Genomic DNA, 15,293 nt, shown 5'->3' on the forward strand with positions numbered 1-15,293 from the left:
AGTGGCTTCCAAGTCACTGCGGGATTATCGGCAATGAACGGGCAGATCACGCTGCCCGCTCAGCCCATACTGAGGAGCGCCACGTCGAAATTCCTCATTCTAGAACTGACGCAGCACGGAAGCTCCGCCTACTTGCTCGGCAGTGCACCGCGTCACAATGGAATGAGCCACATTTAAGAAACACGCGACTGTACTCACTTGATCCAACACTAAGTCTTCGAGCGCCATCACAGCTTCGCCGTAGAGACGCCACGCTTTTATATCGACTTCGGTTGGGCGTTGCCTTTACTAAAGCCTATGCATTCCGCATAGGGATGACCGACAGCCCAACCTGTGACCACTGCGGCCATGAAGAATCAATTGGCCATATTTTGTGTGCCTGCCCACAGTACAGTACACAGAGGGCACGCCTTCGCCATGAACTTGACCAACTGGACGACCAAGCGCTATCCGAAAAAAGAATTCTACAACATCGAAAGGACCTACCGTCACAGAAGAAGGCCGTGCAAGCGCTATTGCGCTTTTTGCGATCGACCGGCCTGTGTGAACGACTTTAACTGGAACGCCTTTTGTGTATGTGTGCCTCCATGTGTGCGTGTTCTTTTTCCTTTTTTTTTGCGTTTTCCTCTCTGTCATCTTTCTAACCCCTATCCCCCATCCCCAGTGTAGGGTAGCAAACCGGAGACTCATATCTGGTTAACCTCCCTTCCTTTCCTCTTCATTCTCTCTCTCTCTCGACCTTGTGGCCAAAATACTCTGGGCAGCACAGCGCTGTTGCTTGCCGTGCGGCTAGATTTGAAGTCTGCGAATTGCTCTGGTCCTCATAAAGCATCTTTGAAAGAGTGCCCGAGACACAGGACAGAGCTGAACGTTCTAAAACAAATACTCCACGCACAGAGATGCCGCCGCCAAAGTGCGACGGCGTCGTGCCCACCGCAGGCGATCTTCGTCTACTAGAAATACTGAGACCGTCGTAAGAAAGACGCTGCTGCCAACAGCTGGTGCTACCAAGACGCTCACCCACACTAGCAACAAGGCGTCTGGTGACGCACTGAATACGTCTTCTGCAAACGCCTGGCCTGCACTTCCGACATTAAGCCCTCCAGCAGAACAAAGATCGATGCTGAAGTATCAACGCCCCAATGACGGCACACATAGCGTGCGAGGACAAGACAAACAAGTAATCGCTATAATTCAGTCTCCAATGAAAGTCATTCGCGTGCTGATGATTGCCATGCAGACGCCATCTGCTCTGGGTGCACTGCACGTGCTGGACGGTCTGGATCCGGTCCTTGCGAGCCTCGAATAGCAAGCACAATGGCTCTACCGCGTCAGCCGTTCTTCAGAAAAGTCAAGCAAGCGTCTGTTATCCAATGGAATGCCCGTGGACTGAAATCTCGTATTGCTGATTTTCGCCATTACGCTTTAACCAATCGATTCTCCACTATTCTCGTATGTGAACCGAACCTACAGAAACCCGTACGGATCTCAGGTTATGAACCTTATGTGTCATCGACTTGTAACGAAATTAGCAAGGTGATCATCTACATACAGTTTGAACGGACTTACATTGTTCAGCAAGTGCTGCCACATGGCAGTAGTCAGTATGTCTGTTTGACCGTGAAAAAGCGCATACTTTCATTTACTCTATTGGGCGCTTACCTTTCTCCATCAAGCCGTTTCGACAGACAGAGACGTAGCGTACCATCGCGTCGGCTGAGACCAAGTTGCCTGTGTATTTATGCTTATAAAGTGCAGAAAATAATTCCCGGCAGCGTGGAAATGCTTGGAAACAAGATGGTTTCTTCATATTTTGTATTATTTGGGAGGATACGGGTACCTTCTACGCCATATACGTTTAACCGAATCGCTTTTCTTTGTAATATTGCGCATTCAGCACTCACGCGTGTTTCGCCTCTACACGCAGTATTCGTATGAGGTCTAAATACCAAAGCGACGCATGCTTGTAATTTATTTTTTTAGCTTACGCCGTCCGATGGAGCTTCGTAGGAGAACTACTACTCACTGGTGCCAAAGCGTTGGATGAACGCACAAAAAGCCTGAACGAGTATTTATATACAGCAAAATGAACATTTCCTTGTATTCACAAGGCGCCTTGCATCTACTTTATGAAATTACACGTGGCGCAGATTTGATGGAGGCTTGTAAAGAACGTTCGCAAACATCTTTTCTAAATAACAAAACGATATCCCACTAAGAGCGCGCGTGGTTGAGCAGCAGAAGCAAAACAAATGCCGCGCCGATAAGTGCAGCCGGAGTAACGCGTGCAAGTTTCGCGTTGATAACGCGCGCACCCGAAACCGAAACTGGAAGTGTAGATCAGGTATCAGTGCCGAAGACTTGGTGCGCTACGGTCAACTCGGCCGCTGGGCTCTCGTGGCTCTATCCGCTCGTGCATTCCTATGCTATCTTTCTCTGGGCTGCTGCTCTCCTGCCGTGCTTACACTGCAAGTGGTTCTCGAAACAGGGCCGGTGCAGCGATCTGTGTTACCTTGGTTGGCGACACTATCCTTTGTGAGTACCGCCGATTTATCTACTAATATTTTCGTGTGAGATGAAACCTGAAATGGCGCACCTGACAGCGTGAAACTATGGAGGTTTCGCTATGTTACGCGTAGTCTTACGCTCTTCGTGTTTTCTGTGAGATAAGCCTAAGAGTGCAGCCTGGTCGGCTGGAAAGTATTTCGCTTCCGAACTCTTGACCAACCCTATTGCATAAGAGCCGTAGCCGCCATAGTGAACGTTTCGGAATAAGCGGTGATTGTAAACTTCACGAGGCAGGCTGTTCAAAGCATGTCGCGAATGGCAGCCCTCGCATGTTTGCAGGCATTTTGCCGCGCGAGTTGCAATGTTCCGAGTGCCGACGACCGCGTCATGGCCACGACAAGCCTCCACGCACCTGCTGCTTCCCATATACTTGCTCCCTTTAGAAGTATAGGCCAGGGCACTTCGAATTGTGTGACGTTAGCGGCATCTTGTGGAGGCGAAGGAAAGAGTCCCCTGTTGTTGGCCTCAGTGCCGAGAGGCAACCATGCTGTGGCGCGAATTAAAAGTTACGCTCCGGATGCAGCCTTAGGATATATTTTGCCGTCTCAAGGCTTAAAGTCAGGCGCCGCTCGGAAAGTGGGGGAATAGTTTCTTCCCCCCTCCCCGCACGTGCGAAAATTAACTATCGGTCTGTTTCCAGAAAGCGAAATTACCATACGCAAATAACGATGAACAATGCGAGAACGATGTCCTACCCTGGTATAGCTACGGGTCTGCTGACTGAACTTTCCAATGTGTCTATGTATTTCTGTATTTCATTTATCGACATGCATGCTTCAATTACGCAAATTACTCACGTTTCTATTTAAGAGGCCCTATTGAAAAACACATTTGCCTCGCGTAAACGTGGCGAATTAAAAAAAAATTATATGGGGTTTTATGTGCCAAAACCAGCTTGTGAATATGAGGCACGCCGTAGTGGAGTACTTCGGAAATTTTGACCACCTGGGGTTCTTTAATGTGCACCTAAGTCTAAGTACACGACTGTTTTCGCCTCCATAGAAATGCGGCCGCCGTGGCCGGGATTCGATCTCGCGACCTCGTGCTCAGCAGCCCAAACACCACAGCCACTGAGCAACCACGAGGGGTGGCGAATTAGACGAAATCTTCGACCCGTGAGCTGCTTTTACGCTTCAAGTTACATTTGAAATCGCGCATTTCCAGTAATGGTTGCTTAATTAAAAAGGAATTTAGTGCTCCCTCTCATACAGCTCACGAATTCACATACGTGCGCATGCCCGCATTCTATCAGGCTATCGAGGTCCTCTGCAGGACGAAAGCATCTCCCACTGATCTCCAATTAACCCTGTCTTGCCCCATCTACCACATTTTATGCCTGTGAATTTCCCAATTTCGTCACACCACTTAGTTATCCGCCGTCCTCGACTGCGCTTCTTTATGATGTCCTCATATATCAACTGGCACCTCCCCTACTCATTACCTTGCGTGCCTAACTCCCCATCTTTCTTTTAATTGATAGTAACAAGAATGTGCATGCAGACGGGTAGATTGTCCCGTTATAGTGGAGGTGAACAACTATACTGGCACAGCGCAAGTCACGAAACTAACTTCACTTGGTGAACTTGTGCCCAGCGAAACAGCTAACTCGGTTGAGCAAGCTCTCACGCAACCGAGTGACGAGGACAGTCCAGATAGCCAGATACATCCATTAGATATGCATTATATGGTGCACCTTGGGCATTCAGTATGTCCATTAGATATCCAGATTTATCCAAAAAACATTGTATGGATGTACTATGGATCATCGCGAATGCATCCAGATCATGTAAGTGGTACGTTGTGGGGATGTCAGGGCTGGATATATGCAACATCTAAGAGACGTCCACAACATCCACAGGAATCCATTGTACTACACGTGACTATATCTGCAACATCTAATATATATCCACTGGATGTGCGTTGTACTATCTTTGGCTATTTCTTTTATTCATCATGCATGCATGCACTGTGCCTATTCAACTTGTTGTCCCAGACTGCCCCAGACTGCTTGAAAGGCTACTGGAGCCAGTGATTATTGGCGTACGCGGCTTCTCAGACAGTCCTGGAATGTTTGGGACAACAAATCAAAGTGCCACTGTTACTAAGCGAAGAAAAACGTTCGTTGTCACCACCAGCATTTTTATTGTAAAATTTCTTACTGGTATCAACCGTTTGACAAGTACGTAACGATGTAAGCAATATTTGCAGTGAAATACAATGGCAGACTGCAGCTGTCTCATGAAGATAAAGTAAACAGTAAAAATACAACCTAATGCCATGTCTTGGTTTCTGAAAAGCACAATCAGCACTTAACGCACGAACCAATACAAGAATACCACATATACATAACAGCTAAGCATAAACATACTAAAGGATAAATAAAGTAAGACATTAAGAATAAGCTTTAGCTCGGGCCCAACTCTGACGTGGCCTATTCAAGTACATGTAAAACGTAGAAACATTTTTCTGAGATAACCCCTGGACCCGATTTTAATGAAATGTTTTGCATATGAGAGAGAAAGTTAAATTCTCGTGACTACTGGAAGCGAAATTTCCATTTAGGGCCCTAATCTTGTTACAAGAATTTTTAAAAATTGGGAAGTTTGAAAAAAATAGAAGCACGAAGTTTAATAAATCATAGCTCTGCATCAAGAACAGATATCGCGGTTCTGTGAACGGCATCCATTAGAACATTCAAAGCGGATAAAATTAGATATGTCATTTTACATCTTACGTGAACTTATTACGTTGTTTACAAGGGTTCTGCAAAAGCTGCATTTCCATGTTATTAAGTTTTTTGAGATTCATGTGTAACACATCAATTTTGTCCGCTTTGGATGTACAATTATATGCATTTCACATAATTGTATTATCATTTTTCGTTGATTACTTACAGAGCTGTAAACTTGATAGCTACGTCTTTCGAAAAATTTATGATTTTCGCCAATTTTTATAAAAAATTAACAACGTATATCAAAAATTCGAAACCAACAGTCACTATATTTTAAATTTGTCTTTTAAATGTAACAAACCTCGTCAAATGGTGCAATGGTTGCCGAGAAAAACGGATTCTCATTTTACATGTATTTAGATAGGAGCACCAGAGCTAAAGCCTCCTCTTAAAAGCAACACTTGCAATGGAATACTTCTCACAGTGCACTGTTAGTTGCATTCTCTCCAGTAAAGTACAACACAAATGGCACATTATCAGACTTCATTCTCATGCACAAAAAGAAAATTCACATATTGAAACATCAAAGCACTGTTTGACTAGTCTTGTATTCACCAAAAGAAAGAAATAGAAACAATGTAGTGAAACATAAAGGAGAGCAACAGCTGAAGGCCCAACACAGCAATATATTCTATAGGAAAAACAATCTGAAAACCGCCAATACATTAGTACAATGATAAATTCTGTAAGAGAAGCAGGCAACCCCCTGCAGCGAAAGGGTGCCAAATCAGCTTCTCCGTAAAGGAGAAAAATTCGGAACACAGCTGCTGCATAAAAATATACTTTTAACGTATTGTTCTCACTCGACGAGGAAGTCATTTTCCTCGAAAAAGTAATCATACAGTATAAGTACAAAAATGGTATGCTCTATAAGGTATTCGAGTATAATATTTATACCATATTTCCATGCGAGTGAGACTACAGCCAATTAGTGTGTAGATTCATGGACCATAAGGGAGGTCAATGTAATTGCAGTTAGTGGTTACCTGGTACCACAGCACACTTGGCATGCACTAGTCAACCAAATGCAGTGGTGCCACGCCACACCACGCTGCTGAGAGTGCTGAGCAACTTGTAGCAGTAAGAAATCAGCCCTTTCCTTTTAAACTGTTTCACTGCTTTCCGTACACTCAGCCTTACATCACGTAGCAGGATTCTATATTTGTCACATTTTTGATAACAAACAGCACTGCTTAAAATGCAGTCAGGTGCCACGAAAGGCCAAAGCATTGATTCAGCTGATGCTGGAGACAAGCTGCTGCATCTACATCTCTCTAGCGTTATCTGGTTGGTGTTCGAACACGGGGCTCAACATAGCAGCAGTGGTTAATTGCATTGGCCCGCGCAGCAGCACTGCCAAGGAAACATGTTGCAGTGAGTGCTCATCTTAAGGTTGCGACTTCAAAAGGAATATTATTTTTGGGCGCTGAAGATCGTGAGGCTTAGCGTTGTACGCATTACCATGACTACAGGTTAGACCGGTACCAATCTCAAAAGAAGAAGAAAATTTGTCATCGCTCCTAAAGGCACACGGTACGATGCTATGTGGGGCTGGAGGGCGGACGGTACTTTGAAGATCACACTCTTGCTGGCTAACTTGAGCATCCTAAACGTGAAAAAGAGGACAAAATCTTTACAACTATGCAAACACATTGCTTATTACACACCCCGCATTTCGATATTCACCCTTACTTGAGGCCCATGCTTGACTGTCACTATAACGACAGGTACGAACGTGCCAAAGACACTCACTGTCTCTCTTGGGCGCGTTCGTGTCGGGCTTTATCTCGACCAAAACAAGCATGGGCTTCAAGTGAAGGCACATTCTTAATGCGTGGGTAAGACATACAAGGTAGCTTAAGACACCCTAAAGTAACCGGTTTTCAGCTTCTCTAAATTCAGTGATTAGGTTAAAATCTCGGAGTATAAATCCACACCTATAGCATCTTTATCATGGGAGCAGACCTAAGGTATCTGCTTAAATAGCACCACTGACAATAATATTGTCCTTGCAAGCAGTAGAGCACAGCAAAGCTTTATATAATGTTCGAAAAGATCGACTGTTCAAGAACACGTGAAAGTACATGGCTTGTGCCTACAAATGATAAGAGCACGTAACACTGCACGCTATACACAGGAGCTATGTAAAAGTACAGAGGAGCAACAAAGCGTGCAAAATATCACTTTGTTCTACAGACAGCCCTTATTACAAAAAATCTCCCAAGCAATGCATGAAGGGTGACTACCTCACAACATCGAGCCCCACTATCAAAAACGTGTGCCAGAACCACTGAAACCATTGTGCTGTTGTGCACAATACCTACGGACCGCGCGAAGCACGTACAGTACAAAGAAGACTAGGACGAGTATGAGAAGAACTGAAACACGGGACGAAGGGAGACAAAGAAGAACGTTGCTTCTCCATCGCCATTTGTTTCGGGTTGCACTTCAGCTGTGGTAACTAGTCTTAGCTATGCACAATTTGGCTCAGTTTAATACTATTCCTAGAAGAAACGCCACCGACATGCCTTGAAGGGTACTGCCGAAACCGCAGGGCATCAGCTATTCCGACCCATGCTAAGCACTCATTACCGGCATAAAAGAGAAGATAGTACAAAAACAAACCACCGACATACCTTGAAAACCATGTGCCTGCTGACGACCGGACACCACTGCAGACATGGCGAGAATATGAAATGTAGTGTCACAGCATCAGCACCGCAACCTAAAAGTGGTTCGTTGTGAGAACGGAAAGGTTGGCGCTATATTCTGCAGCACTTCAGTGAGTACAGCATAGAGCATCACGGCTCAGCCATAGAGAAAGCTCAGTGCCAGCATTGGAACACAAGCTCACACATGGCCGCACATGGTGTATAAAATGGGGCATTGTGTCATCCGTAGGGAAAACAATGGGAGAACTGGGGATGCTTCTGCGATGACGCCACCAGTAGGGCGCTGCGTTCGACCAGCGTGCGTAGCCCGCGAAATTTAAACATGATGTGCAAAACAGTCTGCATTTATAAATTAAGACGCTCTCGAAACATAACTGAAATTCTTATAATTCGCAAAAATTAAATAACACAAGCTGCTAGGATACATTAATAACGCCGTCTATGCTTGCACGTTTCCGACCACAGATCAGGCAGTGTTCCTGACCGTGTGCTCGGCCAATGGCTCAGCGTTTCGGTTGCAGAAGACAAACAAACACTCGTCTGCTCGTTCAGTTCGGTAAGCACGCATATCTTTTGAGTATTTCGAAAGACACGAGGATGAAAAGCCCGGAAAGAGCACCTTCACTGTGCCTGGTCGGTAGCACGGGATTCCTTTCATTTTGTATCAGCCAGAAAAGCGGTCGCCAGGTTTCACTCAAGAAAAAAAACTGCTCTGTGACGAATGCAGCCGCTAAAGTTTAGACATTTCTCTCCGTAAAAGGGCGCCGAAGGGCAAGAATACAGTACAGCCAATGCTCTCAATGTGCCCGGTTTAAAGCACCTCGGATTTGTGATCGTTATGCAGGAACCTCAATGCACGCGCGCGCGCACACACACACGCACAGTCACACACACGCATAGTACATTTGCAAACCCAGCGCTTGCCGTGCGCGTAAACGATGTGCGAACGTGGCAGGAAAAACCACAGCAAGCAAACGGCGAGCTCGAAACGTACATGCATGACCTCCGCGACAACCATAACTGCCAATCCCGGAGGCCCTGTGCTGCACCATTATTTTACCTCTTGGCAGCAATGACTCCAAGCTGCAGCGACACATGGCGCTGCAGTATACCGGCGCGCTCCAGCACTTCCTTCCGGCCGTCATCGCAAAAAGAGGCACGTTTTCACCCCCGGACGACACACTATCTATTTCCAGTACACCATAGCCCGCATACGCTTGCTTGGTACGCTATTGCAATGGCTGCGATTATGGTGACGTATGACAGGCACGCGGCTGTGAGAATAATTGATAATTGGACAATAATGCAGCATAAGATCTCTTTAAATCATTTAACTTATCTGACGTCTTTAAACACCATTCTTCATTTAGTGCAAAATTAGTGGCGTGCTTCCGGCTCCTTGCTTTCCAGAATGCTTTCGACGCACATGGCCTCCGAAATGGAGTGTCAAGTGTCGGAGGCCACGCAATCACTTCTACACGGGAAGTTTTTCACAGTTTAAAAAAGTTTGGTGGTGCTCAACAAAAGCAGAGTGCCTTGATATAATTGTCATGTAGTTTTTTCTACTATATATATCAGTTCATTCCCAAACATACTGTACATTGTGTTCTCAATAACTTTTCCAAAGTCGGAAACAAAATATTCATAAATTGCAAAAAAAAAATGGGACGTCTACGGCCATCTATTACATGATCGCTGATGATACGGCGCGATCGTTGCACCAAACTTTAGGCTCCAACTGCGCAGCATCGTCCACGTGGAAATCGGAAACGCGTGTAGACAATGTGAAAAAAAGCTTTGGGGGGCCTACAATGCATGTCTAAAGTACAAACGTTATGGACGTTACCTGGACATCCAAAACTTTGCCTGCTGTACGTCTGATGAACGAACTAAATGGATGTTCATCGGACATTCAAAGCTTTGATGCCACTGTACGTCGCTTAGACGTATGTGCGTGCAAAGGGGGACCCCCTTTGCATGCACATAGGACATCCCTTTTTTTACTGGATGTTTGGATCAATCTGGTACATCTATCGGATGCTTGTGGCTATCTGGAAGCTGGGAGGCAGGGCGCACCTATCGTTTTGCATCGTTACCTCTCTCGTTCGTTCGTGTCACGAAGGCCAAAAGAGTGCACGTGCTCTCGTTCAACAGAGTTGCGGAGAGCTGCTGGAGGGAGGAGGAGGAGAGGCCGTCGTTCGCTTGATGTCGCTAAAATCCCTTGATAATTTGAAAGTACCGTCACTCTTTCAACTCTGCCACCGCCACCCGACCTTTTATCCTTCTCCTCCTCGCCCCTTGCGCGTCCCCCATGCGGGAAGCGGTCTTGCGCACATTTTTTTGCAAGACGATTGGTCTCCCTGCGTTGCCCTTGAAAATGCGCCGATCTTGCGTTTTGCTTGTGTTTTTCTTTTTCGTCCGCGCCATTTTTCGCCTCAGCTCGGCTGGCTCGGCACTTTGGCTCGGCCTAGCGAACGTTGTTCGCTGTGTTTCCTGCTCTCTGTGCTAGCGCTATGCCGCGCTGTTGCGCATATAACTGCAGCAAGAAGCCTGAAGATGGTCATGCAGTTTTTATGATACCACAAGGAAAGCGTGACGGATTGCGCAGGAAGTAGTGGCTGCATAACATTGGCTGAAAGAACTTCCTTCCGACAAAGAACAATGTTGTTTGCGAAGTGAGGCGTCTTTCTTATTGCTCGCATCAAAGCATCCCGCAATGCTGCATATTTTTAAATTCTTGCGGCCTGGTCACCAGTGATTTTGCGGTGGCAATTCGTACATTGCACAAAAATGGAGTTGTCCACACTATGCTTAATATTCTGCTGTGACTCTATCACCTCGCACGCCGCCAACTGTTGTTATTCAGTCGGAAATGCAGCACTATAGATTCTGCTTTCCGCTGTGAACATTTATGTGAGAAGATAGAGCCTCTGGATCGCACTTTTCGCGATTGTTAGGATCCGTTGCCTGTTTTACTAAAAATTTAAATGGCGGCTTGTAGAGGGGCTATTGTTTTCAGCTTACGTCGACGTGTGCGTCATTCATACAATGAATGAAGGCACCGAAAAAAACTAGTGGCAAGTATACCCGTGGTATTGCAGCTGATGAGCTCTAGCTAGTCCACATTGCGTTTTTTTTTTTCAGTTTTGAGGCGACAGCCTTTAGATCTCTGTCTTAAGGTCGCATTGTGAACAGAAAATATCACGTGACCCAGTAAGGCCAGAAGCGACCAAACGCTTGTCTATCCGTGTATGAGAGATGATTACTGATTAGCGAAGTTCATTTATGATTGATTAGTGACTGTATTAAGATGGATTCAGGAGTATTAAGGTGGATTCAAATGTGACAATCTAGATAATCAATAATGAAGATATGACAGCAGTGATTGCCATGCAGTTGTTGCTCTTGATTTCAATAAAACTTACAGTACTTAGAAATCAGCAGTCACTTTATTTGTGTAGCCCACGCAAGCACCATGCACGCTCGTCTAGTCACCTTTACGCACACTCACTGCCCTCCGGCTTCCGCGCTCATGCCATTATCTCGCCATCTCAGCTGCCACCATCGTTACAAACTGCGCGGTCCCTTGTTACTATAATGATTTCGGGTCCTTGGATTTTTTTCATTTCGCCAGCCGAAAGGGCAAAGGGGACAGTTATCATCTTTGCCAATGCATCCGCCCCGTTGTCAGACTAAACGCCGCAGGCAACAACCGCGTCGCATCAGAGAGGAGATTTGCGCCGCTCCTAACTCTTTTGCGTGCGTAATCATGGGAATGACAATTAAAATTTGGAGCCAGATATCTCGGAGCACAGACACGCCAGAAAAACTCCTCCAACTGATGCTGTGTAGAAACATGACAGTCTCCAGCTTTTCAATAGAAACATGCGCACTGACTGCAGTTAACAAAAAGGTAATTATTCAATTTTAGTTAATTGTGCTGCTGACAGCGATAATTATCATCTCAACTTGTGTCTCCCTGGCCACGTAAGTTATTGCACAAGTGGTCTTCGCGTGTCTCCATGTCCCTAATTTTAAGAAAACCATAAAGCTTAATTTTCAACACCCTGTATAAAGCGGTCGACGGAACATATAGGTACAAAATTTTCTTGCACCTTCAGGAACTACCCTAATCACTTACCACTCACTATATCCGAAACCACTGTTCCTGAATGTTTTGGGGGACACAGATATACATCACATTTCTTCTTGAGAAAAATGCGTACTGCCTAATTTTCTTTCCAGTCGAATGTCTCTATCCTTCCCTTCATATTCAGGGTTGCAGACGCTTAGCATCCCAACAGCTACTAGAAGCAAAGGCTGTTTTCACAGAAATGAACCTACCCACTGTTGCTCACGGAAGCTTCATTTTCTGTGCAGATACTATACCAGTCTCTTTCCTTTACAGGACACCTACGCTGCCCTTAAGGGGGAAATAACAGCCATGCCAGGTCGAAGGCCCTACCGGCAAGTCATCGACGGTGTTCCGAGGTGCCCACTGGTTAATCCGGCTATATTTCGGAAAAGTCTCTCTTTCCGCGCTGCCAAGGGTGACGTTGTGCAGAGCACCTACCCAAAAAGTGGGTCCCATTGGATTCAGTACCTCACGCAGCTAATACTCAACGGAGGAAAACCCATCAGCTCCTACGACGAGTTCACTGGAAACTTCCGGGCAATCGAGTATATGGATTCTGATGGCTGGGAGTCGCCTCTACCTGTGAGACTGTTCGTGACGCATCAGCCACTCATGCGAGAGTTTATGAACAAGGACGCTAAGTACATCTACATCGCTCGGAACCCATGGGACGTCTGCGTCTCGCAGTTTCGAATGACCACAGACCTCAGCAGCTCACAGTTCGAGGATGGCACATTCGAAGAGTTCTTCGAACCCTTCATCGAGGGAGACTTGGGCTACGGAAGCTACTTTGACCACGTGGCATCTGCGTACGCCATCAAAGACGAACCGAACGTGTTCTTCGTGACTTACGAAGAGCTCAAGAATTACACTAAAGACACAATTTTGCGACTTGCTAGCTTCTTGGGTGAGACATACGAGAAGGCTCTGATCGAAAATCGGCAAATGCTACAAAATATTCTTCAATGGTCCAAACCAGAACACATGAGGAAAGTCATCGTGTTTAATCTCAAAGGCAACGAGACGGCGGAATGGAATGATCTCTTTGTCAGGAATAAGATTACGAGTAAAGAAGGCTACAATGGAGACAACACAAAGTACGCGTTGGTAAAAGAAGCCAAAGTGGGAGGCTGGAAAGAGTACTTCACTCCTGAACTGCTCGCCCGTTTTGAGAAGAAAATACAGGAAAACGAGGATCAGGCATCGTTTATGGAGCTGTGGGAAGGCATTCGAAAGGAGGCGTTCACAGTACTCAGCCAATCTTCGGTGTACCAGGACTCTTCCGTATCTTAATGCGTAGTTGCTAACGTGTATTTCAAACGCAGATATGAGGAACTGAACAGACGCTAGTTATTTCTGCGAGGGGTTCTCCTTCTGAAATGTTTAATGACTTTGTTAGAAGTCGGCTCGTGTAAATAGAAACCTCCTTGAAGCCTAGAGTCCCCTGGGCTCGCAATGGAAGGTTTGCCTGATTAGACATAGCCTCTCTCTGAGGTTCTTATTTAGGTTTGAGAAATTACACTTTTTAAAGCATGCTCACATGTGAAAGTCGTCGGTCATTTTCATTTTCTGTACTGCAGAAGACGTTCTGAGAATAAACTAATGAGTTATAATAATTTTATCAGTACCTCATGACTCACACTCACCTTTACTTACTGGATTGAACGCCAACAATGTCTGAAACAGTTAGCCAACGACAGAAGCCAAACTACGTTATTATAGTATGTGCAGTTGCGTGTTTGTGAATAGTCTGTAGGGCACACCACAGTGACGGGTAAAAGTTCTTGGCAGAATAATTAGGCTCCTAATAAACTCCAGCGCAGCAAACCTTCATAAAGTGCGCTACCTACTCACTCTATTCATCGAAGCTGTGACTGTTGAAACGACCACATTGGTAAGGCTATAAAGGACACCAGCTCGTGGCCCGCACAAGCACTGGCATATTCTCCCGAAAATAATTCAACATACAGAATTTGAAGTTTAACCATTTCTAACTGTAGGAAATGACAAATTTGGCGCCAAGCTTTAAATAAATGTCGCACAGGCAAGTCATGATTTCAGTGAATGCAACCGAAAATAAACAAAGTCTCCAGAGGCCATCTAGTGCCGAAGACTTCAACTAGAAACAAATTAGCGGATGCATTCATGATCTGTGCACACTGCAAGTTTCTTTTGCTCATGATTGCTATGTTCGTCAGCAGCACAAAAATGGATAATTATTGATATGATTTAGAGGACGTCCTTTGTATGATATCAATATTTATCAACCCTATCAATAATAGGTGTCAGTTGTACTACCGACACCTATTTTCGAAATTGTAGAAAAAACTATTCAATTCAATTCAATTCAAGTTTATTTGCATCTATACATGTACAGATAACAGGAGTACAGACAAAAAGCCAAATAAACTCGGCTTGACGGGGTCTGCACCCCCTACAGAAATGGCACTGTGCACAATAAAGAGAACACGACACCTTTGTCGCACATGACGCTTAACAAGTACGAATGCTTGGAGAAACATAACTTTACAGAAAAGTTGATGTCGAAACGCCGGACTTTACGTTACCCACATTATCGTGACGTCAAATACAAAGAATAATTCTGTGACGTCTTGTAGCGAAAAGGTCGGGTACGGTGTTGTTGCTAATAAAGGTAATTCGCAGTACAGATACGCGCGTTTCTACTGCACGGGCATGCGTATGGTGGCCAGCGTAATTGCTGGATCACAGCGAGTCAACGATTCGTGACGTGACGATGCAGTTACTTCCTCCGAACTAAAAACTATACATGTCAATAAGAAACCACTTGTGCGCTATAAGAAATTACTAGGGTTGCTCTAATACATGCCAGCATATTTGCCAAGGTCTACTTCCGAGGTCTCCACACTACACCTTCGCTATTCGCCAAACTAGCCTTTGTGGACAAGATCCGGCACGCGGAGGACTCCCGACTGGCCTGCGGCCGGTGGCGGCCCTTCCTATGTCGGCGGGCCGTTTTTACCCTCAAAGCCCCTGCGACGCTCCGGCCCAAGAGCAAGGCTTTTCCGGTATACCTTACCCTGTTACGCCTCTTCCTAGGACGCGGCTTCACTGCAGTTACGAGATCACGCCATGACGAGACCTCACTCGGTGCAGCGCCGCACTATCAGGAGCCTGATGCAACCATCGCGTGAGGACCACGTGATGC

General features: G+C 45.6%; 1 protein-coding gene across 1 annotated transcript; it reads left to right on the forward strand.

Annotated features, from left to right (window-relative positions):
• The first annotated feature begins 2,386 nt into the window (after positions 1–2,386).
• On the forward strand, positions 2,387–13,733 carry LOC126524605 (sulfotransferase 2A8-like). Its single transcript, XM_055067200.1, has 2 exons — positions 2,387–2,535; positions 12,380–13,733. The coding sequence occupies exon 2, from the start codon at positions 12,416–12,418 to the stop codon at positions 13,397–13,399; it is 984 nt and encodes a 327-aa protein (XP_054923175.1). The 5' UTR covers positions 2,387–2,535; positions 12,380–12,415; the 3' UTR covers positions 13,400–13,733.
• Positions 13,734–15,293: the final 1,560 nt, after the last annotated feature.

Source organism: Dermacentor andersoni, chromosome 3, assembly GCF_023375885.2.
Source record: "Dermacentor andersoni chromosome 3, qqDerAnde1_hic_scaffold, whole genome shotgun sequence".
Taxonomy (NCBI): Eukaryota; Metazoa; Arthropoda; class Arachnida; order Ixodida; family Ixodidae; genus Dermacentor; species Dermacentor andersoni.

What these genes read in the sequence shown, in the direction of transcription:
- LOC126524605 (XM_055067200.1), top strand. Translation starts at nt 12,416, where the DNA reads ATGCCAGGTCGAAGGCCCTACCGGCAAGTCATCGACGGTGTTCCGAGG.